Raw genomic sequence first — 26955 nt, 5'->3', positions numbered from 1 at the left:
GGGTGACCCATGCGATTTGAGGCTTACAGGGGAGGTCTCGTGTTCGAGACTCCTTACCAGGGGTGATTAATGTGCATTTCACACCGGACTCGAGTGGGGTAGCCCGTGGGATGCGGGGACACTCGAGGTGGGTGGCCCATGTGATTAGGGCCTACGAAGGGGGTTTGGCCAAGGTCCTAACCCATGAGATGTGGGGCCTGGGCTATGAGATAAAAAGGGATTAATTCGCCATACTCTAACAGTTCGAGCTTTTAGAGCAAATAGTTAATTGTCCTGCATCACATGGTTTGCTGGATTGGGTCTTATTGCATTGAAATACTGCAAAAACAACAAGAGAAAGGAAAAAATATTTGATGGGTTGCCTCATTTTTTTGCTCCACAATGGTGAACTATGCTTCCATTTGTCAAGTCCTCAAATCTCATGTTTTGTTCTTGAAAGGAGGCCTAGATCTAGTAAAAAATGTGTTTCTAACCCTTCCCTAACCTCTAAATGAAGAGGGAGAAAACAGTAAGCCTTCCCTAATGCCTACATGAAGGAGATAAAGAGTGAGAAATTGAAAAAGAAGCAAAAAGCAGGCCCCCAGACGTGTCCCAGTTGTAGTCTGATAGAAGGAGCTTTGAAAGGTACTGATATGGACCCATGTTTCTTTGTTGGTGGCTGATTCATATTGTGTATTGGATTGGCCAATACGGATCCAATATGATTGTAGCAGCCACTCCAATACTGATATTCTAAACCATGCTATAGATTGTTGTTGTGGTAGCGATTGGACAATCATATGCTACAATCACCATATTGTCAGCTCCTACTATGCAGGGAAGGGGACTGGCAATTATTATTCATGGAATTCAATTTTGGAATCAATCCTGGTGGCTACAGGTTGTCCTTAGCTGGTTGTTCAATTGGAAGAGCTCTTAGAAGAAGCTTCCTTTTGGTCGGAAGAGCTCTTGGAAGAAGCTTCCTTTTGGTTGGAAGAGCTCTTAGAAGAATCTTCCTTTTGGTCAGAAAGTTAGCTTCCAACTCCTAAGGATTCCTTGCGAATGGGCACAAGCGCCTTTGTGGATTCTTTGAAAATGTGAAGTGGAAATTGATTTTCCACAGTAACAAAATTTTCTCTGTTATTATTATTATTATTCTTTTTCAAAAGTTTCATGAAAACTCAATTTCCATTTTCGACTTCTTTTTACTCTTTATTTGCTGCTATAGATGTATAATGCTTTCTAACATGTCATATTTGTCTTTGCAGTGCACATAATCTCTAAGTGGTAAAAAAAAATCATCTATAAGTGGTTGTCATATTGGTTTTACTTTGTATCTTTTATCTTTCCTTCTTTTTTCATTTATCTTTTTTGCTTCTTTTACTCTTCAGTTGCTGGTATAGATATACAATTCCTTCTAACATGCCATACAAATCTTTGTAGTGTACATCGTCTATAAGTGGCTGTCCGATTAGCCATCCCAGTCAGCTCACGAATCCTTTCCTCGGCCTACCATTGGAGTCAGGGAAATGCGAATCCTGTGGGACGTCTGAACATGGAAAGTGCGAAGGTGTGTGAGTGTCCAGTCATTCATTTATTAATTGGCCCAGTGAGGAAGGTTTATTGAGAAGATAGTGTATGAGGAACACAATTTCATCTCTCCATTATTCATATGTTGCAATGGCATGTACTTTTCTGTTTTTCTTATGTTTTGCTTTTCTTCTTTACTTAGTGGTAACTGGTAATACATTCCCTTCTTGTCCCAATGCAGGTCATTTTGGATACATAAAATTGCCAATACCGATATATCATCCATCCCATGTCAGTGGATTGAAACATATTTTAAGCTTGGTGTGCTTAAAGTGCTTGAAGCTTAAAAAGGGAAAGGTACATACTCCTAATGGAAAGACATGTTTTTCGTCTTAGGCCCAGTTTGGGAGCATTGGCTAATTTTTTGTGGAAAAGTATCAGAGTATTACTGTTGCAAAAATGACTTTATTGTGGTTACTCATGCAAACAGTGATGGACAATCAAGATTGCATGACAGAATCAACAATCAGTGACTACTTGTCCACCGTGAATGTTCTGAAAATCTAACATCTTATGTGTCCCTAGCAGACAGACAAATTGAAAGTTTAGAGATTTCTCTATATGATTGTGTTAGGGTCCATGGTTCAACCAGTGGGGCTGCTTCCCACTGTGCTGACTTGAATGGTTTGGCCCACTAGTTGACCCGTGGACCCTAACAGATTGGTACATGGTTCAGGACCAAAACTCTTACAACCTTAGACATATTTTTGGATGGTATCCAATTTGAATTGGACATTGGTCATTCTTTAATTCCATCGGACTCTGGATGGTCCCTCTGTTTAACACTGGTCCTTTCCCATGGCCAATTTATACCATCCAAAATTACTGTAAGAACATTGAATGAAGAGACTTAAACCTTTGATGGTCTCAATCCTGACCAATTTTACTAGTGCTGAGTAAAAAACTGGAATGCTATCAAGTTGAAAAGCTGATTCTCTTAGTTGGAAATTTTCTGAGGCATTTTGGTACTGTTTGGACGCATCCCAGATCACCATTGGATTGGTCTGTGGAGAAACAGATGGGAACTCATCTGGCTTTGAATTTAGGGATGTTTTAATTTAGGCTGAGCAAATCACATCTGCCCAGGGAGTGCAAACTCCCAAGCATACCCGTAGTGTTTAGAAAATGATTAATAATTCAATTTGTTCATGGTTTTGCAGAACAGACAAATACACACACACACACATTATAAATACATGCACACATTCATGTTCAAACGTGCATGTTGTGCAAGCATCCAGCTCAATCATCAGCATGCTTTTGTTGATCAATTGGCCAGGGACATTGTTATTCCTCTTTCGAGCAATTTTTGGTAGTTTCAATCTCAAAAGAATGAGCTTTGTCATTATATGGCTATGAAATAGGGATTCTATTGACTTCAATAGATCATGCATATTTCTGTGTTCTTGAGAAGTCACCTTTTAAAAATGACCGCAGGACTGCTCACCATGTTTAGATACAAACTTGCGTACATACATACATATGTTTGATTTTATCTCCTTGGTCATTGATCACATTCTTAACTTGTTCTGGCATAAGTAATAGTTTACTTCATTCCACATGTGTTTTTATTCTTCGACTTCAACACTGCATTTATTATTATTTTACCGAACTGGCCTTTAAATTTCAGGTATTGCACAGCCATGGAAAAAAAAGATCCACAAATACTTCATGTTCTTGTCTGGTAATCCTTTAATCATAGCAAAAAAGCTATTTCTTGCCTTGAGTATCTAAGATGTAAAATTTCAATATAATTTCTTTACATTGGTTTGCATTTTTTTAAAAAATTATCTTGACTTTATGTTCTTGTCATCTAAACCGCCTTACTATATCCGTATGCTCATGAATTTTAAAGTATTAGAAGAAGTTGAACAACTCTAAAATTAATATAGAGTGAATAATATTGAAAATGGGGAAATTGAGTGCCTTGCATATGTGATCTTGTATTGTCACATAAAAGCATATGCAATCGCATATGCCACCATGGCATATCCGATTTCCACATGCATATGTGCATATGCGCTCGCACTTGACAACGTGGCTGTTGGGAGAAAGATCCCTTCTCGACCACACACACAACATTATCAAAATCAAAAGAAAGCAAAGAAAATGTGCAAACCACAACACAAATATTTACATGGTTCCCGTTCGGTTTGTCCACCTATTCATGCCAATCCACTATCCTCAAAGGCAAAAAACGATGAAGCAACTCTCATTACAATGACGACTCTCACAACATAATATATATGCCCTAAACGAACTAGGGTTTACATAAAACTTCATGTGAAAGTACGAAAGTGCTGGCTAGATGAACAATACATCTTTGATGATCAGGCTCCATAGATCTTAAGAATGGCAAATATCAATAATTTTTGGCTATTTTATATTTAGATGAACAAATAATATTAATTTTTAGTTCATCATACATCGAAACTGCTACATAGAATTCAGATAGTTTAGTTTGAATTACTTTGATGCAATTATTATTGAAAATAAAAAAAAAGAAAAAGAGAATTGAGAGTGAATAATATTGAAAATGGGGGGATTTGAGTGCCTTTTTATAGGCAAAAAGTGAAGAATTTGTATAAAAAAAATTGTTCTGACTGTTGGCCAATAAGTGATTGCATGCATCGCATATATGATCTTGTATTGTCACATAAAAGCATATGCAATCGCATATGCCACCATGGCATATCCGATTTCCACATGCATATGTGCATATGCGATCGCACTTGACAACGTGGCTGTTGGGAGAAAGATCTCTTCTCGACCATACACACAACATTATCAAAATCAAAAGAAAGCAAATAAAATATGCAAACCACAACACAAATATTTACATGGTTCCCTTTCGGTATGTCCACCTATTCACGCCAATCCACTATCCTCAAAGGCAAAAAACGAAGAAGCAACTCTCATTACAATGACGACTCTCACGACATAATATATATGCCCTAAACGAACTAGGGTTTACATAAAACTTCATGTGAAAGTACGAAAGTGCTGGTTGGATGAACAGTACATCTCTGATGATCAGGCTCCATAGATCTTAAGAATGGCAAATATCAATAATTTTTGGCTGTTTTATATTTAGATAAACAAATAATATTAATTTTTAGTTCATCATACATCTAAAACGCTACTTAGAATTTAGATAGTTTTGTTTGAATTACTTGGATGCAATTATTCAATAAATTTAGAAGTAAGAAAAAAAAACTAAATAAATTTAACCGCCTCTGATGGGGACATCTCACGCACATGCCTGCCCCCCTACACTGTACGCACGAAGGGCCCCACCATCGATCTGGATCAATGACGACGTCCGGGTAGGACCTTCTAGTTAGAAGATTGAGTTTTGGTTCAAGAGAGTGGGCCCGATAATCAAGTAAAACCCATCATGGGATCTCATGATCGGGGCCCACTAGTTGGATTAAGTTCATACTTTAGGTTTTGCTTATTTATATTATTTAGAACATCATGAACGCTTTAGATTTCTTTGATTGGTTTTTATTTTAGTTTACTTCATCGCCGAGTAATAGGTCGCGCACTTGGTGCGAGTTTTGGGGTATATGGTTTTCTTATAAATGGGCACCCCTCATTGTTCTTTTGATTCATTGAAGTTTAATAAAAATTCTTGTTAGTTTTTTTCTACTCTCTGAGTTTCTGAGTTGTTGAAAAATTCAAGTGGGTGTGAAGCCCTCTCTTTTTGAAAGGTTAACTATCGTGATGCGAAGCCACAAATATCCCCATCCGCCCATACCCTCTTGTATCCATATATCTCATCTTCTACAGCAATCCTCGCCTTGAATCCATCAGTTTTGCAGCGTATCTTCTCCCTACAGCCAGTTTTCAGAATCTGGCCCTGCAGGAGGGCTGAAGCTTCGGCGGAGCACTGTGCACAGCCTGTAGCTCGGATCGCCCTGAAACTTTGGGGGTTTGGAGCCCACCCTTGGCCGACCAGGGCCAAGGAATCAGTTTCCGGTTGTGGGACCCGCTTGCACTTGCGGCTAGGCTCGGGCGCGAGGCCCGGGTCTGCTGTCCGCTAGCGGGAATTGTTTCCCGGTTCATGTTTTCTCTTATTTTTCCTTTTTCACAACTATTTTCATAAACCCTAACCCTAGATTGCATTACCCTTAATTTATTTACCCTTTTTTTCACCCTAAGGTTCCTTGAGTTGAAATTAGTGAATCCCTTGAATTAGGGACTGATTATTGTGCATGTGTGGATGATTTTTTCTTATCTTTGAGTATTATTTGGTTCATAATTTTTATTGATCCAGCCCTAATATGTGTAGGCCTGGACCCGCATAGATTCCTCTTAATTGAATGTTTGGACTTTCATGTGGGATATGAAATTTGTGTAATTGTTTCTGAATTAACGTGATCTTAAGCCTGAAATCTTTTGAGTAACGAACTGTAACGGCCCCATAATGGTCCCGTAACGGTCCAGGAAGAACATTTTTCAAAAAATAAAAAATGGCCGTAACGGCCGATATGGGGGATGTAACGGCCGTTACGGCCCGTATCACAGCGGTAACGGTGGTGGCCGTTATGGCCACCGTTACTGTTACGGAACACCTTGCCTGCATCAGCCTCTGTATTGTTCATCACACTCTGCTAATTAGAGTTTCTCTTTTGTGAAGTTGGCATAGCGTTGCTTGATGCTTTGTCATAGCATGACTCTTAATTCAGATGCACCCAGGAATTGTATATGTGGTGCACATGAACCGAAACTAAACCAACTAAATTGTGGAGCCCAATGTTTGTGAGTCAGGAGTCTCAAATTCAGATTGGTGGAACAATACTAAGATCTTATTCAGGGATAGTTGCTTGCTGAAATAGGACCATCAGGCCATATGGTGACTCATCCTTCTCACACGTGGCACTTAAGTACAGCCATCTGAACCATCTAAATTGTGGAACATGTTGCGGATGGACAATGTCTCTAAGACCATAGTTATAAGAAAAATCCTAACCTTCTGATTAAGACTAGAAGCAGCCTACATTGGGCGTTTTGGGCCTGCGTCAGCAGATACGGTACACATGAACTGGCATTGGCAGTGACCAATGCTGTCTGCTGAAAGCGATTCTAAAACCTTGATACTGATGGTATCGGCCGAAAATCCGGATATGTTGATAACTTGAATTTAGTACATTTGCCTGTAGTGATAAATGTTCCTAATGGTGAAGGCATTTCATGTCAAAAATAGAAAAAGAATGTCCCACTGTTTGAAACCCACTGCAGATGATGCTGATTGGGAGGTGCTTTTCTCAATTAAAGTCTGGTTGTTTGTTTTTGTAGGATGTTTCGGCAATTTCAGTTAAGGAAGTAAAAACAACAGATGGTGCTCTTTGCTTGGAATTGAAACTGCCATCTAGGTCAAGGCTGCGTGATGGTTTTTGGAACTTTCTAGATAGATATGGGTTCCATCATGGTGGCGAGTCCTTGTGTCGCCCCTTGCTTCCTTATGAGGTATGTTTTCATGTGCTTCTTATAGCTTTGATCAAAGCATGACAAATCAATTTTGGCGTTGTTCTGAAATTTTTATGAACATATTAATGAAATAAAGTATTTAGACCTTTCAAAAAAAAAGAAAAAAAGGTATTTAGTCTATATGGTTATGAATTCTTGTAAGGTATGGGTAGTCTTTTCTGGTTAAACTGTTGGCGGTTTCAGTTAGTTCTACTTTGGATAATAGACCTCTTGCATACCAAGATACCATATATTACACGAGGTATATTCTCATTAGTGGAAGCCATTTTTTGGTCAGTGATTAGCTTGTGTGAATAGGATGTTGTTTGCATTGCGTTTGGTAAGTCAGATTGGGTAAAATTGGTCCTGTATGCGGGACTGATTAGAGAGGATAACTTCCAACATTTCATGACATCCAACCTGTCCATTAGGTTGTGCGACCAGCTTGTGTAAAACTCAGCTCCATCCACATTGTATTTTGTTATTTATATGAGAGAGAGAGAGAGAGAGAGAGAGAGAGAGAGAGAGAGAGAGAGAGAGAGAGATCAGTGGCTATACATTAATTTCTATGGTGTGGCCAGGCCACTAGGTGAGTGAATGGGGGCTTATTTTTTCACAAGGTGATAGGTTGGAAGTTATCTGCTGGCTGGAGATGCAAGCATCTATCCGTGCATGCATGCATATGGCCAGGCTACTGGCTGGAGACGCAAGCATCTATCCGTGCACGCATGCATGTGGCCAGGCCACTAGATGAGTGAATGGGGCTTATTTTTTCACAAGGTGATAGGTTGGAAGTTATCTGCTGGCTGGAGACACAAGCATCTATCCGCGCGCGCATGCATGTGCTATCTTAGGGTCGAAATTCTATTGTTTCCATGATGTAATTTTTGTTGCATGAACCATCCAAGATGACATCCATCTCATCAACGATTTGGATCATTGAAAAATGGGCTCACTTGCACAAACTGGAAACTCAACATAGTACAGAAACTCTGTATCCATGTATTGTGTAACATACCTTTACATGGTCTACTGGGCTGGATGCCTATGACAATTTACCACCATTTAGAAAATGGCGGTGGCTCATCATAGTCACACATGGCACTCACATATGACTAATCAATCAGTATCTGGAACTATTGTTTATTGATTCATTCACAGGACTGACTATTTCCTAAAATTTTCTTCTAAGCGAAATTTTTTGTTTCGCCACATTGGTAAAGATGAAAATGTTATTGTTGGATTGTATAAGGTCTTCGGGCCTTTTAATAAAATCTCCTTATTGCCTGCTGATGACTTGGCCAAGGGATAACTATCCAGTTTTCTCTTTAAATCAGGTACTCTTTCCCACTTGATGCATATTCTTTTTTCTCTTGTTTAATAGACTTTTTCACTAATTATCAGCAAACAAGAAAAAAAGACCATTTCCTAAATTGTAGCACAGCTCAGGTTGCAAACTGCAGGGAGATGGGTTAAGCTTTCTGGTGGCTTCACAGCCATGTGGTTGACATGGTAGAGTGCTGCACACAAGGTGTTCCGTAACGGTAACGGTGGCCATAACGGCCACCACCGTTACCTTTACAATACGGGGCATAAGGCTGTTACGGCCCCGTAAGGTCTCTCTTTTTTATTTATTGAAAAAACTCCCGAAAAACCTGTATCTGCCCTGTAATGTTGATTAAAAAGTATGAAAAACCTATATATGTCCCGTAATAGACCATTATGGGGCTATTATGGCCTTTATAAGGGATGTAACGTGCTGTTAATGGCAATTTCAGGTCATTTTTTTCCATAACGGCTGTTACCACCCCGTAACATGTAACGGTTGCCGCCGTTACCTTTACGTAACGGCCTTTACGGCACACCATGTGCACACTGCTCTCAGATATCTGCATCAAGTATACTGTTGTCGAAGTTGTTTAAGATTAAGAGATTGCATTAGTTAGTGTCATTTTTGTGGCATGCACAGCTATCCTTGTCTTATCAGCCCTTGTTTTTGACCAGGTGTTTGTAAGCCTCCATAAGTTGTAACCTCTATTATTTATTTGCTCCCTTTTGTAAAACTATTGTGGTAATCTTTGGATGCTTAATGATATGCAGTTGTTTACATTGTTTTGCTGTTTTTTTAGGTGCTGCAAATTTTGAAAAATTTCCCAGAAGAGACAAAAAGAAAACTAGCTGTGAAGGGGTACTTTCCCCAAAATGGGTTTATTTTGCAATGCCTGCCTGTTCCCCCAAACTGTTTGTCTGTGCCAGATATTTCCAATGGAACTACTATCATGTCTTCTGTAAGTTTTTCTTGTCTTATTAATAGTGCGTTTCTTGTTTTCTTTCTTTGGCCTCCTGGCCTTCTGACAATATTTCAGCAATCTTAAGAAAAAGAGTTTCTGTTGCCTACATCACTTCAGTATATCTATTTCCGCCTATTAACATTGATTTCGATGTTTTTTTTTTTTTTTTTTCTATAACTTTACAGGATATTACTTCATCCATGCTTAGAAAAGTTCTTAACAAAGTTGAAATCATCAATAGATCAAGATCTGGTTCTCCAAACTTTGAGTCATATCAAATTGAGGCTAATGACTTGCAGTCAGCTATTGCACAGTATATGAACCTCAGGGGCACCACAAAGGTATACATAGTATTGCATGTTGAAATTATTTAAACAAACTCAGTTCACGCATTAATGGTGCCAGGCGACTTGTCTGTGGTCATTTATATTATGCTTAAAAAAAAAAAAAAAAAAACTTGCAATCCTGCTCTTATTTTCATTTTTAAAAAAAAAAATCTGATACTGCATATTGAAAGTATACGTGTGGATGGTGCCGGATGGCTTCTTTCTTGTCACTCGTAGTTCTTCTTCTTCTTCTTCTTATTATTATTATTTGGTATTTCCTAATCTTATTTTCATTTATCATCCTACAAGGCACCTCATGACATTACTAGGAAGTATGGGGCTGTTAAAGGGGTTGATGATTCTTCCACAAAGGCATGGCTTGAAAAGATGCGGACACTGTTTATCAGGAAGGGATCGGGGTTCTCTTCTCGTAGTGTGATTACTGGGGATGCATATAAAGGGATTCATGAAATTGGTTTACCATTAGAAATTGCCCAAAAGATCACTTTTGAAGAGAAGGTCACGGCATACAACATGGATCATTTACAGAAACTAGTGGATGACAAATTATGTGTAACATACAGAGATGGTTCAGCCACTTATGCAATTAGGGAAGGTTCAAAAGGTCATACATATTTGAAAGTTGGTCAAATCATAAATAGGCGTATTATGGACGGAGACATTGTTTTCATTAATAGGCCACCTAGTACTCATAAACATTCATTACAAGCATTTTCTGTCTATGTGCATGACGACCATACTGTTAAGATCAATCCTCTTATTTGTGCTCCCCTAGGTGCGGATTTTGATGGGGATTGTGTTCATATATTTTATCCACAGTCTCTAGCAGCAAAGGCAGAAGTTTTGGAGCTGTTTAGTGTTGAAAAGCAAATCCGTAGTTCTCATAGTGGTAGTCTGAATTTACAACTGGTGCATGATTCTTTATTGTCACTTAAACTCATGTTTAAGACTTTTTTCTTGAACAAAGCGACTGCGCAACAATTGGCTATGTGTGTTTCACCAGTTTTACCAGAACCTGCTTTGCTTAAGGCTCACCGTACAGGTCCTCTGTGGACTGTTTTGCAAATAGTACAGAGTGCTTTACCTGCGTTTTTTGACTGCTTTGGGGAGAGGCATTTGATCAGTAAAAGTGAAATGGTGAGGATTGATTTCAATAGAGATTTACTGCAGTCATCATTCACAGAGATTGTTACTTCTGTTCTTGACAAGAAGGGAACAGAAGAGGCTGTTAAGTTCTTTAATATGTTGCAGCCGTTGCTGATGGAGATTCTCTTTTTAGAAGGATATAGTGTTGGCTTGAATGATTTTGACATTCCCAAGGCCGTTACTGAAGATATAAAGAAGAAGATTCAGGACATATCACCTTTGCTACTTCACTTGAGATCAAATTACAATGAACTTGTAGAGTTGCAAGTGGAAAGCTACCTGAAAACTGTAAAACTGCCTATCGTGACTCGTATTCTAAAGTTATCTGCTTTGGGTAATTTGATAGATTCTAAAAATGATTCAGCTATCAGTAAGGTTGTTCAACAACTTGGCTTTTTGGGGCTTCAACTTTATGACCGAGGGAAGTTTTATTCAAGGCGTTTAGTTGAGGATATGAGTTTCCACTTCCAAAATAAGTATTCTGTTAATGGTGTTGACTATCCTTCTGAGGCATTTGGGTTAGTTAAGAGCTCCTTTTTTCAAGGTCTGACCCCCTATGAAGAGTTGGTCCATTCCATATCATCCAGGGAAGTGTTGATCCGTTCTTCCAGAGGACTTACTGAACCAGGAACTTTGTTTAAAAATCTAATGGCCACACTTAGAGATGTCGTTATCTGTTATGATGGGACAGTGAGAAACCTCTGCAGCAATTCTATAATTCAATTTGAGTATGGACAGGTGGACGAAAATAGTCCTGGAAGTTCTCTTGCTGGTGAACCGGTTGGTGTATTAGCTGCTACTGCAGTATCAAATCCTGCATATAAAGCAGTTCTTGATTCTTCTCAGAGCAACAACTCTTCATGGGAATCGATGAAGGTACCATCAGTATGATAGTATTTTATTTTCAGTATAGCCATTTTTCATTTATCTTTGCATTAATTTATTCTTCTTCAGTAACAATACATTTTTGCTTCTTTGGATTTCGTTATATTTTTCTCTCCCAGGAAATACTTTTGTGCAAAGTTAACTTCAAGAATGATATTATTGATCGGAGAGTTATTCTATATTTGAATGAGTGCTTCTGCGGGAAAATGCATTGCAAGGAGAATGCAGCATATTTAGTTCAGAATCGTTTGAAAAAAGTCACTTTAAAGGATGTTGCTTTTGACTTCTCCATTGAGTATGTATCATCTATAGTTTGGCATTTCCTTTATTGTTTATACGCTGCATTTCTCCATTATTTACTTGACCTTAGTCCTATCTCTTGCTGTTTTGTTTGCTTCTGCTGTTTATAACACATTTGTGCTGAATTTGTTCATGCAACTCAATCATTGGATTTGTGGTTAAATCTTGGTTTGCTGTCCTGTCATGATATTAATCTTAAAATTGTTCAAGTAATATAGACCAGTTACTCATCATTTTGGTTGCTTGGTTCTGTGCACATTAATGTAGTTCTAGTAATTGCTGCATGAATCCAAGATTTAGGAAGACAGCTGGAAGGTACTGAGACTATAAGAATATATTAGTTGTTGTCATGGACTCAGCTATTTCGGAAATATGGTATGATACAGTGAGTAATTCTTGACTTGTGAGTACCACTAGGCTGTGTCAATGTAGCTCGCTCTATATTAGATCCTTGTCTCCTTTGTATTTTTCTGGCTTGTCAGTCGTCAAGCCATATCTAAAAAAAAATATTCATAGCTCTTCAAAAAAAAAAAAAACCTAGTCCTAGCGAACAGCTATCAGTTGAAAGAAAAAACGCAATTATAACTGTTTTTCTTCAGTGTTTCTGTTGTAAATTTTCATTGCAAGCATTTTAATGATTTTTAAGAACCATCAATTTTTGCTTGCACTGGCTCTTATGGTTCAGTCATTTTTGGAAAGACAAATAGCAAACTGATTAATAATAAGTTTACTGCAATTAGATATTTTCTTTCTATTTGGAGAGATTTTCAAGGGTTTTAACTGGTCCTCTTGTGGGCCTTCAGAATTTCTTTTTGTTTGGAAGCAATGATGGAAATCATGAAGAACATGATGACAGTTTTTCCTTTAGCTATTACTTATATGCTACCTATACATTTTAAACATCTTGATGTTTATCTAGATACATTTCTACAGTCCTTTTCAATTTTGTTTTCGTCCGGAGCCCTCAACATTCTTCTATTAAGGCCTATGGGTTTAGACAAAAATCATGGAAAATAATATGAATTTCTCTGAAAAACGGAAAAATCATTTAAAAAACTTTTAAATGTAGATGTCCACGTATACGGGAGATAGCTCTCCCTATTTGACAACCAACCTTTTAAAATTTTCATAGTAAACAACGCTCATAACAAAACAACAGGATAATTTTTGAATTTCGCAGATTTTTGTTTCGTTAGGATTCCATGTCCATGTGTTGGGATCTCTCTAAACAAACAGGCCCTTACAGAAAACACTCTTCCATTTATAGTATAACATGGATTTCTTAGTTTTACGTGTTTCACTCTTCTGCTGTCCGATGCAAAATATCATTGTCCATGAAACAGGAACCACAATGTGTTCTAGTCCTAAAGATCATGGGGCTGATGGAAAACTAATTTTAGTGTTGTCCCTTGCGTAGCATGTGTTTTGAACCGATATGCTATTTTACATCCAAGATATTTCCCATCACTTTGTAGGATTCCCTTCCTCTACCGCATTGGTTCGTTTATCTGAATAGTGAATTTAGGTACCTGTGTCCAAATATCAGATTTCCGTTGGTCAATTTAATGATGTTGACACAGACACCACACCTTCCTCCTATCTGCCAACCTGATGAACTTATAGTCCTGCAAAGCTTTTGCTTTTGATGAAACATCTCAGTTGGATGATCCTATTCTTGCTCTGGTTCATCTTTTAAGTATTCCCTTTCCTTTGCCACTTCATTCTCTAGTTTTTCTTAATGCTCTCTACTTTTTCCTTAGAGTGAGTGGAAATTGCATTTCACAGATGTGGAAAGCGCATTTTCAATATCTCTGGGGAATTTCTGTCTACCATGATTGATCTTGCGCAGTGAAGATGGAGATTGATTCCTGGGCTTGTTGGAGTCGACATCCTTCTCTGGCTTATATGACGGTGGACTGCCAAGTGGCGGGAAAACTCATCGTATTTGCAATGATGAATCTTAATCACCAGCAGATACAGGCACTGCTTTGTAACTTTTAATTAATGATTTTACCCAACTTAAATGACTTCTGAATTTGGTTTTGGTTTGCTTGTCTCGTTTACTCTTTTTAATTCGATTATGTTTGTTTTGTCAATGAAAAGTGTTCTGCTCTGTGGTAGTGATAATTTTATTATTATTATTATTATTATTTTTTAATCGTCTCACATTTCCTTTCTCCTAAGGTTTGGCAGCTTCAAAATCTATTTTGTAATACTTTATTATAACCAAACCAAGCTATGTAGGATATACATCTCTGTTGTGGTGTAATTTTATAAATTTATGCAAAACAGCTTGAGTTGACAGTTGTCTCATTTCACTCGTTCCCATTCCTATCATGATTGAAGTAGAAAAAGATTTGATGAGGATAATGTGAAGAAGAGATGAGAATATTGAGAGAGAAGGAGGAGGAGAGTTTGGGAGAGATGATGTGTTAGGCTTGCATGCCCTAACACATAATATTTTATTATGAAAAAGCATATAGTACACTGCAGGGGAATAGGGAAGTGTGCACATGCGCTTACACTAAAAGGACACACAATAAATACAATACACTAGCATTCTCTATACTCCCCCTCAAGTTGGAGCATAGATGTTGATCATGCCCAACTTGTCACGAACACGATGAAGAGCATCTCGACTCAAGGATTTTGTAAGAACATCAGCAAGTTGATGCCTAGATCGAACAAAAGGAGTGACAATTTCCTTAGAAGCGAGTTTCTCCTGAATAAAGTGACAGTCAACCTCAATATGCTTGGTTCGCTTGTGGAAAACTGGGTTACGAGCAATATGGATGGCCGCTTGATTGTCACAGTGAAGAGGAATAGGACCCGAAGGAGGATAGCCAAGTTCTTCAAGAAGATTGCGAAGCCACACAAGTTCACATGTCGCATGAGCCATAACACGATATTCAGCTTCAGCCGAGGACCGGGCAACAACTGGCTGCTTTTTGCTCTTCCAGGTTATAAGATTGCCACCTAGGAAGGTACAGAAGCCGGATGTAGAGCGGCGATCAAAAGTACTACCTGCACAATCAGCATCGGAATAGCCAGAAAGATGAAGATGACCATGCAACTGAAAGTAGAGGCCAAGACCCGGGGCTGATTTTAAATACCGAAGTATGCGGTAGACAGCCGTGAGATGAGAAGTACATGGAGCTTGCATGAATTGGCTAACAACCCCCACTGCAAATGAGAGATCTGGGCGAGTAATAGTCAGGTAAATAAGCTGGCCTACAAGTCGTCGATACATCTCGGGATCAGTAAGGAGAGGACTATCATCTGGTCGAAGCTTCTGTGAAGTATCCATTGGAGTGGTAGTAGGCTATGCTTCTGTGAAGTATCCATTGGAGTGGTAGTAGGCTTGCACCCTAACATGCCGGTCTCCATGAGAAGATCGAGCGCATATTTTCGTTGTGACAAGACCAATTTGGATGATGAGCGAGCAACTTCAATTCCGAGGAAGTAGCGAAGAGGACCAAGATCCTTGATTTCAAACTTGGTCTTCAAAAAATCTTTGACCTCCCTCATTCCAGCAGAATCACTACCGGACAAAACAATATCATCCACATAGACAATGAGAACCATGATGCCCGTCGATCGACGACATATAAAGAGAGAATGATCAGCATGACTACGAACAAAGCCAAACTCCAAGAGAGCCTGACTAAATTTTTCGAACCATGCACGTGGAGATTGTTTGAGTCCATAAAGAGCCTTCTTCAACCGACATACAAGTGCAGGGTTGTGAGAAGCAACAAAGCCAGGAGGTTGATGCATGTAAACTTCCTCTGTAAGATCCCCATGGAGAAATGCATTCTTAACATCAAGCTGAAACAAGGGCCATGATAAATTAACGGCTAAGGAGAGCACAACACGAATTGAATTAAGCTTAGCCACTGGAGGAAATGTCTCGAAGTAATCCACACCATGAGTCTGGGTGTAACCTTTAGCAACAAGACGGGCTTTATAGCGATCAATTGAGCCATCTGGAAGAAACTTGATTGTATAAACCCATCGACAGCCAACACGCTTATGGCCTACAGGAAGTGGCACAAGATCCCAAGTATGATTCTTCTCAAGAGTAGACATTTCTTCCATCATCGCCTTTGTCCAATCAGGACTCTGAAGAGCATGTGAGAGAGATCTAGGAATAGTCTGTGATGAAAGGGAAGCTGCAAACGACTGAAAAGACGGTGAAAGATGATCATATGAAACGAAATTACTAATGGGGTGTTGAGTGCAAGATCGTGACCCTTTGCGCAAGGCAATGGGAAGATCTAAACTCGAGTTAGGAGAGTCACCTGAACCAACATCCAAATAAGCGGAAGGGTAGATAACTGAGCTTGTGAAGATTTATCTCAACGCTGATACACCCGCAGAGGCTTAGACTCACCCATATCACCAACAAGATGCTGAATAGAGGGGAGAGGAGTTTTCCCATGATCACTAGTGGAAAGAGGATAAGAGTTATACTCCCCCTGACGCGCAAGAGGATCACAGAGGGATCGGCCTGGAAAGGAGAAAAAAGAAAGATCCTCAAAGAATGTGACATCGACAGAGACATATTTCTTGCGAGTCAATGGGTCAAAGCATTTATAACCTTTCTGACTCCGAGTATACCCTATAAAGACACATTTAATCGCCCTGGGACTAAGTTTATCATTACTCCCATCCAAAATTTGAACAAAGCATGTACAACCAAAAACTTTAGGTGGTAGAGGAAATGGATTATCATGAGGATAAAAAATAGTAAATGAAGATTTATAAGACAATACGTGAGGGTATACGATTAATAAGAAAAGTAGCAGTTAAAAAAGCATCACCCCAAAAATGTTTGGGTAGATGCATACCAAGTAGAAGGGTGCGAGCAACTTCAAGAAGATGAAGATTCTTTCGTTCTGCAATACCATTTTGTTGAGGAGTGCGAGCACATGATGTCCTAGATAAAATACCACGTTCCTGCAAGAAGGACAGAAAGGCAGTAGACATGTATTCTCCCCCATTATCAGAATGGAGGGATTTGATGGAACAATGAAATTGAGTGCACACTTCATGATAAAACACTTTAAACGCATCAAACACTTCACTTTTAGATTTCAAAAGATAAATCCAAGTCATGCGGGAATAATCATCAATAAAGGTAACAAAATATCTAAATCCAAAAGTCGAGGTAACCGGAGCTGGTCCCCAAACATCCGAGTGAACCAGAAGAAAAGGTTGAGATTTCCTCCCAGAAGAGCTAGGAGGAGACGTAGCACGATGATGTTTAGACCATTTACAAATATCACAGCATAATGGTTTAGTGACAGGTAAGGAGGGAAATAAAAGTCTCAATCTAGCAATGGATGGGTGGCCTAAGCGGCAATGCCACCGAGTCATGGACTCTTGATCTAGAGAAAGGGTACTAGAAGCGGCAACAGGTGTATCATCGAGAAGATAAACGCCTCCTCTTTTATGCCCCCCACCAATCACTCTCTTCGTCTGTAGGTCCTGAAACAAACAATAAGAAGGAAAGAAGGTGATGGAACAATTGAGTGATTTAGTAAGAGAGCTAATAGATAATAAGTTTAATGGAAAACGAGGCACATGCAATACGGAAGACAGACAAGGAAGAAGAGAGAGGGATGGAACCAATCCCAGAGATGGGAGATTGGGTTCCATCTGCGACTGTGACATACTGAGTGGGAGAAGAAGAAGAATAAGAAGAAAAGAATTGCAACTTATCAGTCATATGGGAGGAAGCTCCAGAGTCAATGACCCAGGAGGTAGGAGAGGATGACGCAAGAAGGGCGGTACCTGACTGGGCCGAAGCTGCGTGAGAAGGCTCAGGAATATCCCGAATGTGAAGCTGCATAAGAGCATCATATACCGCCCGAGAAATAATAAGAGACTCCCCCGAAGTAGACTGCTCAACTGTCGGGGTGGAAGACTGTGTCTCAGAAGCAACAGAAGCAGCGGCATACGTAGGACGACCATGTAGCTGCCAGCAATAATCAATAGTGTGATTAGTTCCACCGCAATGTGAACAAATGCGGGAACCATCACGTCCTCGTCCACGTCCACCACGACCACGAAGACTACGGCCACCGCGACTGCGATCTAGATCGCGGCCTCTACCACGACCACCAAAACCAGAAATGCGCCCTGAGCTCAAGGATGGTACCCGAAGACCAAGGGAGGACTGATCGCCAACAAGATGTGCCGAACGCTCGGGTTGCACAAATGAATGAGAAGGAAGAGTAGAGATCATAACACGCTGACACATGGCATAGACTCGTCAATGGGGGAAGAGGATCCTGCATAACAACCTGATCGTGAACGTGAAGATAATCAGAACTCAACCCAGCGAGGAACTGCATGATACGAGTATCATCCCGTTGCTTATGAGCATGTTCACGATCCTCTTTACATTTGGAAGGAAGAGGCTGATACATATCCAACTCATCCCACATACCCCGAAGCATCGAATAGTAGTCTTTTAAGGATCTGGAGTTTTATTGAAACCTACTAATTTCTTGAATAAGCTGGAATACCCGTGAAAAATTCTGAGATTTCGAGAACATATCATGAAGCGTATCCCAAATGCCTTTAGCCGAGGATAAAAACATCACTGAGTGGCTAATCGAGGAATTTATGCTATTCAACAACCATGCAATAACTTGATAATTCTCCTTTGTCCAAGACTTGTAGGTAACATCTGTAGAGCTTGGGGAATCATTCAAAATATACGACAACTTGTCACGGGCTCCTAAAAATACTTTTACAGATTGTGCCCATTGAAGATAGTTGTCACCATTCAACTTAATGGAGGTAATCTGCAAGGGGTTAGATTCAAGAGACCCTATGCCAAGAGATGAGGGCCCTTTGTTAGCCATAATAGAGTCCAAGAGAAATAAACCTATGCCAAGAGACCCCCTATGCCAAGAAAGATTGATTCAAACAACTATCTCACTCAATCCTTCAACATAACAAGAGATAAACCTCAAACAAATATCAATCATCCAAAATACCATGAAACGTAGTCAAATAGGGCATGACCGAGTGAAAAACGGCCCAGCCGCACGCCCATTTGAGGTTAAAAACCTCTCAAACATTGATCTTAAGTAAAAAAATCCACCATGGATAGCTTGGGAGGAAGATTTCGGTCCATCTTGAGCAAAGAAACCGAAGAAAAGCTTACCGATTTGAGGTAGATCGAAGAAAAACGGAATCTGGAACCGATTTTCGAATTTCTCTATTTCGCCCAAAATACCATGAAATGAGGTCCAATAAATTCTGAAAAAATCATGACAAATCTTCTAAAATCAAGATCTATCAAACCCCTAAACTTTTAGCTCAAACAGAGCCCATGCGTCCGTACAACGCTGACGTCAGCAAGGTGACGTGTCGCCTCTCAACCTGTTGGATGCGGAATGCCTTGAACTTGCTCTGATACCAAGTAGAAAAAGATTTGATGAGGATAATGTGAAGAAGAGATGAGAATATTGAGAGAGGAGGAGGAGAGTTTGGGAGAGATGATGTGTTAGGCTTGCATGCCCTAACACATAATATTTTATTATGAAAAAGCATATAGTACACTGCAGGGGAATAGGGAAGTGTGCACATGCACTTACACTAAAAGGACACACAATAAATACAATACACTAGCATTCTCTATAATTGATTCATTATATAGAGAAATCCCTTTGATATGTATGAAGTCATTGAATCTCGTTGTAGTTTGGATTTCTATATTTCAATTTTGAATTGGTATGCTATCTAACGGTTCCATTTTGAGTGCCTGTATCATATGCCTAGAGCTCTAACAGCCACTGCAGAAGTTCTAATAAGTGATGAAGTTCTTGGGCTTTGTATAAATAGAGAACTTCTCTTGGTCTTTGTAGTTCGTCGCCTAATTAACTAAGATTCGAACACACTGATGCAAAAGTCTGTTGTATTTGTATGTGCCGTAGTATGGTGTTGATGCTGTTCAACTGTACTTGCGTGAGCTGAGGTAAATGACTATGTACTGTGATTCAACAAGAATAGTAATGATCAATGTTTGCAATATCGATACTATCGGCCTATATATCGGCCGATATTATTGGTATCGCAGTCCGGCGATACGAAACCCTCAAAAATTAAAAGGAAATAAAGAAAATTTGATAAACTCTGTTGTATCATACGTTATATTGCAAGATATAGCAAAATATCGGCCGATATTAGAGAAAAAATTTCTCTTACAGTTGTGATCTTATTGATGGAGCTGTTTTCTTCTAGATTTGGTGGGCCGCTGTCCACATCACCGGATCATGTAAGAAGATCCCTAAAACCTTTCTTTTTTTCTTCGAAGAAAACCATATTTTCGGCAAGGTTGATTTGGATTTGGGTTGGGATTTGCAAAAAGAAAGATTTTTGGGAGAGTTTTTTTGGAAATATTGCGATTCGGCAAGATTTTTGGATGTATTGCACCATTCTCTCGACCGTCTTTAACCGAGAAGAGAGTCGAAGGACTCTCTCTTTCTTAACTCAGGGTAACGCGGATATAGCCAAGTGGGTATTAACCTTACCGTGTGGGGCCCATCTTGATAAGTGCGTTTTATAACCACGCTGCACATCATTTCTTTTCGATTATTTAAGGATGTTATCCAAAAATGTAAGAAGATCCAAGTCTCAGGTGGGCCTTGGGAATTTTTTAATGATGAGCGTTCAGTAATCACTGTTTCATGTGGTGTGGTCCACCTAAGATTTGGATGTGCTTAATGTTTGGGACCATGACTTAAAATGGGCTAGAAAAACGAATGGACGGATTATATATACATAATATCATCAAGGTGGGCCCTACATTAAGGTGAACACCCATTGAGCTATTATTTGGTAACACCTATTTCGCACATTTAACTTAGGAAGCAGATTTACTCACTTCGCACTCTATAAGGTCCACCTTGATTTATTTATTTTATCCGCTCCATCCATCCATTTTCCCAGATAAGTTTAGTGCTTGAGCCCAAAAATGAATTATATAAAATGTTCAAATGGACCACACCATAGGAAACAGTTGATTTGAACATTTTACCGTTGAAAATTTCTAGGGGCCATAGAAGTTTTGGATCAAGCTTATATTTGTGTTTACCGTTCATCCATGTTTTTATGATCTCATGAATGGGTTGAATGACAAATAAACATCACCGCGGGGCCTAGCAAGGTTTTAATGGTGGAAATCATTATACCCACTGTTTCCTGTGGTATGATCCACTTGATCTTTGGATATGCTTCAATTTTGGGATCGACCCTTTAAATTAGATGGAAAAACGGATAGACGGCCATATACATTCAAGGTTAGCCCAATAGAGTTTACTCAGTATGATAAGAGTGCACCGAGTAACTCAATACGCAATCCGATTTCCTTAATGCAAGTGAGAGTGGATTTCGTATGACCCGATTGCACAAAAGACAGTGCGGCCCTTTTAGTGGGGCCCACCTTGATGTATGTATTGTATATCAATTCCTTCCATCCATTTAGAGATATCATTTTAGGTCATGAGAAAAAGAATAAGGCAAATCCAAAGCTCAAGTGGACCCTGCAAAAAAATATATAGTGGGGATTAAAGGCCTACCGATAAAAACTTCTTTGGGGTTTGGGGCCACATAAGTTTTGGATCAAGCTGATATATGTGCTTTCCCTTCATCCATGTCTCCCTAAACTTATAAATAGGTTGGATCTCAAATAAACATCTTGGCGGGCCCCCCACAAATGGTTTCATGCTTCAACGTTACCCATCAATGTCCCCACTATTTTATGCAGTGGGTCCACTTAAGCTTTGGATCAGCCTCATTCTTTGGCTCGTGATCTAAAATGATATCTCCAAATGGATGGATGGTGTGATACAACACATACATCATGGTGGGGCCGCAATGAGGTCCCGCTTAAATCCCAGTTTGGTCATACGTGTGATTGGGTACTACCCCCGCCTGGTTGAAATCGGACTGCGTACTACCCCAAAATTGAAGCATATCCAAAGCTAAGTGGACCATGTGGACAAAATATATAAATTACCGTGGACCCCACACTAGTGGCGAGGTGGCTTTTGGACACTGATCTGTGAGGGCTACCATGATGTGTTTGTTTTATCAACGAGCCCATTTATTTTTCTGGATCATTTTAGCCCATGAGCCCGAAAATGTGAACGATATAAATTCAAGCGGACCACATATTAGGTAGGTTGCACTATATCAGACTATTGTTTGTCCATTGATTTCAAGTAGGCCCCACCTGATAAGTGAACTGGCTCAATTTATAGGCTGGAAAGGACGTTAAGAGATGCATGTGAAGGTTCATATATGTTGTGTATGTGATTATTTATTTATTCGAACTATTTGCACTTTTGAAGTTGTGTGAGTCCACCTTTTGATGCCTATCACTCTAAATATTACTTTCTATTATATCATCTACTTGTGAATGAATTGGATGTGATTTCATACATGTCTTCATACATTTATAAATGTTATGCATTATATTTTAATATAGTTGCATTTGTTCAGACAAATAGCACATACTTAGGACCCTATACAAAGGAAATCTATTACGTGCACCTTTTTTTTTTGAGATGTTATTATTTAAAAGTGTGTATTAATGTCTTTTTTAATAATTCCCGAAGTTTCATTAAAAAATTCAACCATTTTCCTACTGTTTCCCCATGTTTCCCAAAAAGTGCGATAAATTACGCGATACGAACGATACATCCCATGTGATAACCGATATGTATCTGTATCCCAAGGGTTCGATACATTGCGCGATACCGATATTTCGAACACTGGTAATGATAATCTGGTCGGTCAAAGAAGACAGCGTGTTATGAGTGCACAAAGCAAACACTTTGTGCCTATTTTATATTACTTGAAATTATCTCAAACAAGATCAAAGCGTACAATTTTCTGGAATTTAGCATGCCAGTGTTAGGTTTGGAGTTTGTACCTAATTTGAGCTAATCATGTAACTTTGCCAATCATTTTAGAGGTGTCACCACCATTTAGTTTGTCTTGTCTTTAAGTGAGATTGACCTTTTTGTTTACATCACTTCTTTTAGAGGCCTTTCATAATGGTCAGAATCCATGCGAGAATTGTTTAGAGTGGTTAACCTTCTACCAAGGTGCCTCTCCTTCCTAGGCTTTTAACCTTGATAACATTTTGAATAGATGCTTCCCAGCTCCCACGCCCAGATCCAGTCCTGCTTCCCTTGCGCTTTGTGCTACTAAGAGTGGGAACATTTTATATCTGTCCGTGGATGCTTTTAATTTTCTAAAATGTGAATGGTTATAGGGCACTTCATTTATCATGTAAGGGTCACACTGGCCTTGTTAATTTCTCCACACTGAAGTTAGGGCATTAGGTCGTGGAAATCAAAATTTACTCATGCAAGTGTGCCAGTTGTTGTGCATAAAATGTTATATGGCTGGCTCGTCAACTATCCATTAGGGATACAGACCATAATTACAAGGGCAATGATACAGTAGATGCATAAGTTAACGGTAAGAAGGTAGAGCCCTTGAGCCATAATAAGGAAGAGAATCAATCATTGCATGCATCACGGTATCCTAAATGCACCTTCAAACGTTGATTGGTGAGACTTTAAATGTGGGACATAGGTTAATGGTCATGGATGTTTACATTGACAGATTGAAGAAAGAAATTGAAAATCAATAGGTGCCTAAAAGTGAGGTGGTGGAATTAAAAAGGAGAGAACAATGTTGTTCAAAAATAAATTGATGAAAGAAAGAAAGTGGAATGTGTGGGAGAAGTTTCTGTTATATTGAATGAGATGGCTAAGTGCATTAGGAAAGTGGCAACAAATGTTATTGGGGTATCTAAAGAGAATCAATATTAATAAAGAATCTTGGTGGTCAAATAACAATGTGCTAAACTCTATTAATGAGAAACATTTATATTTCAAAGCCTGGCAAGGGACTAGAAATAATGATAATTTTGAACAATACATAAATGCCATTAAGATCGCTAAAAAAGTAGCAAGATTGAGGACAAGAGAAGGTGATAAAGATCGGTGTTTTCAGTATATATCACCAATATATCCCATGATCTATCTGTTATCCCAATTTGGCAGTACGAAACCTAGCTTTAATATCACCAAATGGTTGAGTGGATTGGGGGAATCGAGCAGACATTTTTGAGTGGATACCCTGTAGCATACGCTACCAGGGAGCTACACCACCCATATACGCTACGTAGTGTGTAGTGTTTTATCTCCGCTACGCTATGTAGCACGCACTACACACTATGCTGTGTAGCATGCGCTACACGCTATGCTATGAGTGCTACTGAACAATTGGTCCCAATAAAGGATAGCTGCGTCAGTTGGTAGCTAGTGTCACACTTATGCCCTTATCAGGTCCAACCGGTTGGACTATCTATAGTCGGTCTCAAGTCCCACTAGTTGGACTGCAATTTATCCAACCCTTCCAATAGGTTGTGCCGACCATGAGGATCAACTTGCATAAAAATCAGCCAGATCCACTCTTTGGGTGGGTGGCACTTGTATTTTGTTATTAACCAATGGTTAGAAATCATTCTATGGTATGATCCACTTGATGAATGGATAGGGCTGATTTTGACACAAATTGATCCTCATGGTTGGCCCAACGTATTGGAAGGGTTGGACTCATACATGATCGAAGGGAAGTTATTTATTGGGTGGACGACAAATTGTGTTCCAACTAGTTGGACTTGAGATCTTCTCAAGTCTCTGGGATGATATCTTTGTCACTTTTCCTTAGTTTTTTCTCCTTTGTTTTCTTTTCTCGCTGGCTGTTGCTGGCGCGCCTTTAATAAAATTCCGTCTATTCTTCAATGTGTGTGTGTGTGTGTGTGTGTGTGTGTGTGTGTGTGTGTGTGTGTGTGTTAGGGAGCAATAACAATGTGAGGACCACTTGTGGAGAGAAAAATGAGTTCCAATTATTGAAGGCTTGCACTAGGGGTCAGCGTTGAACCCGTACCTTTGCACATTGGTCATGGACGAGTTAACGAGGCATCTGTAGGAAGAGATGTCATGGTGGATCTTGTATGCAGATGACATTTTTTTGGTTAACAAGATAAGGGAGGGCGTAGACACGAAGCTAGATTTATGCAGGGGGTGCTTTGGAAATCAAAGGATTTAAAATTAGTCAGACTAAAACAGAGGGTATTGAGTGCAATTTTAGTAACAATAGGAGTGGAAACGAAGAATTAGTTAAGGTTTTTGACCAAGAAGTTACCCAAAATGACCACTTTCGATGTCTTCGGTCAATATTTTAGGAGGAGAGATTGAGAGGATCTTGCCCATGAAATCCTAGTTGGGTGGAAAAATGGAGATGTGCCTATTGAGTTTTATGTGATCGTCATGCTTTATGGACAAAATGTTGGGCAGTTAAGGAACAACATATTCATAGGATGAGTGTTGCTTAAATGAGGATGTTGAGATGGATGAGGAAGGATAGAATTAGAATGAATGCATTTAAGGGAACTTACTCAGGAGTCGCACCAATAGGTAATAAGATGAGGGAAAGTAGAGTTGGATGGTTTAGTCATGTGCAATGGAGACCAAGAACCACATTAGTTAGGAGTGAGTTGGTCCAAGTTGAAGGCTTTAAAAGGGCAAAGGGAAGGCGGAAAAGGACATGGTGGTGGTGTTAAGAAAACAACTTATAACCTATGGTCTAACTGAAGTTATGGCCCTTGATAGAGTGGAATGGCGGAACAGGGGATAAGGCTTAGATGATGTTGATGATGAAGAACTTGCTCTAATGTATCATTTCCCTAATTACAAATGCTTGAGGTGAATGCATAGGGTGGGAAATGACAAGAGAGATAGATGCACAACTAATGTCCAGCTTTAGGGCATCTAGGACCATTTCTTATTTCCATTTCTGACAAAAGGTATTTGTGTGTTTCTTCAGCGTCTCTCAAATTCGTTTTGAGTTTGTGCTTCATGTGGTGGTCGCCTTATATATTGATTGCTCATTCCCACTTTCCTTCTCTCCCCGACCATGGGAGAGCCATGGTGTAACATGCTACTAGGCTTTCTTTGACTGCAATCAGACATACTCTGTCTGCATTATTTTATTGCATTTCTTCATTCTTGGATTAGTATTAATGATGTGCCAAAAGGTCGTTGGGGTTTTAATATTCAGCTGCATAATTTGTGTTCCCTAAGAAGTGAATTATGTTGATATGCAGTTTTGATCTTTATAATTTTGCATAATGACTTAAACACTCTCTATGTCTTACACATGGACTATGGCCATTTTTAGATACCAAAGGCATCGACAAATACCTGAAAGTTCAGAAGCGGATACAGGCCTTGTTGGCCACATTCACCTTGATAAGGTGTGTTTGCCCTGTATAAAATTTGGTGTAGTTTCTTTCTTTCTTGGGATAACTTATTTTCAGAAACAGTGACATTATTTTGTTGGACAGATGCGCTTGAAAGGACTCGACCGGAGCATGGATGAGATCCTGCACTCTTGTCAAGAGGTTATAAATTGCTTTGGGAGAAAGAAGCACGCTCTTTCACCTTTTTTTAAGAAGATTTATTTGTCTTCCTGGTTGGTTTGATTGTCAACCCATTTAATTCTAGTAATTTGCATTTTATGCGGCTTCATTCATGGCCAAAAAAAGGAGTGGCCTAATGTTTGTTTATCTGATTTCAGCAATGGACATTACTGGTTACATGATTCGTGAAGGTTGCATTGCTGGTTGTATCAAATATTCTTAAACGCAATAATTCCCTGCACCTCATCACAATCATAAACATTTACTCATTATTTCTTGTTTATCATTATTGTACTTGGAGCTTCCAGAGGAATATTTGTTATTACATGAAAAAATCTTGGTGTATGCTTTAGAAACCAATTGTTAGAAAGGAGCTCCCCACCCCTCAGCTATTTGTAGCTCGAGGAGGCCCGACTCAGCATGA

At 39.3% G+C, this 26955-nt stretch overlaps 1 protein-coding gene across 2 annotated transcripts in view; it reads left to right on the top strand.

Annotated features, from left to right (window-relative positions):
* Positions 1-26955, top strand: part of LOC131251830 (DNA-directed RNA polymerase V subunit 1-like) — a 50952-nt gene that overhangs the window by 10176 nt on the left and 13821 nt on the right. For both annotated transcript variants that reach the window (XM_058252797.1, XM_058252796.1), the window contains exons 3-12: positions 1423-1549; positions 1751-1866; positions 3200-3253; positions 6871-7041; positions 9171-9329; positions 9518-9673; positions 9968-11701; positions 11830-12005; positions 26291-26366; positions 26457-26584. In XM_058252797.1, the coding sequence (XP_058108780.1) occupies positions 1423-1549; positions 1751-1866; positions 3200-3253; positions 6871-7041; positions 9171-9329; positions 9518-9673; positions 9968-11701; positions 11830-12005; positions 26291-26366; positions 26457-26584 (2897 nt within the window). The remainder of the gene's footprint in view (positions 1-1422; positions 1550-1750; positions 1867-3199; positions 3254-6870; positions 7042-9170; positions 9330-9517; positions 9674-9967; positions 11702-11829; positions 12006-26290; positions 26367-26456; positions 26585-26955) is intronic.

This window comes from Magnolia sinica, chromosome 7 (assembly GCF_029962835.1).
Source record: "Magnolia sinica isolate HGM2019 chromosome 7, MsV1, whole genome shotgun sequence".
Lineage (NCBI taxonomy): Eukaryota > Viridiplantae > Streptophyta > Magnoliopsida > Magnoliales > Magnoliaceae > Magnolia > Magnolia sinica.
The sequence above is the reverse complement of the archived record's forward strand: the minus strand, read 5'-3'. Positions and strand labels throughout refer to the sequence as shown.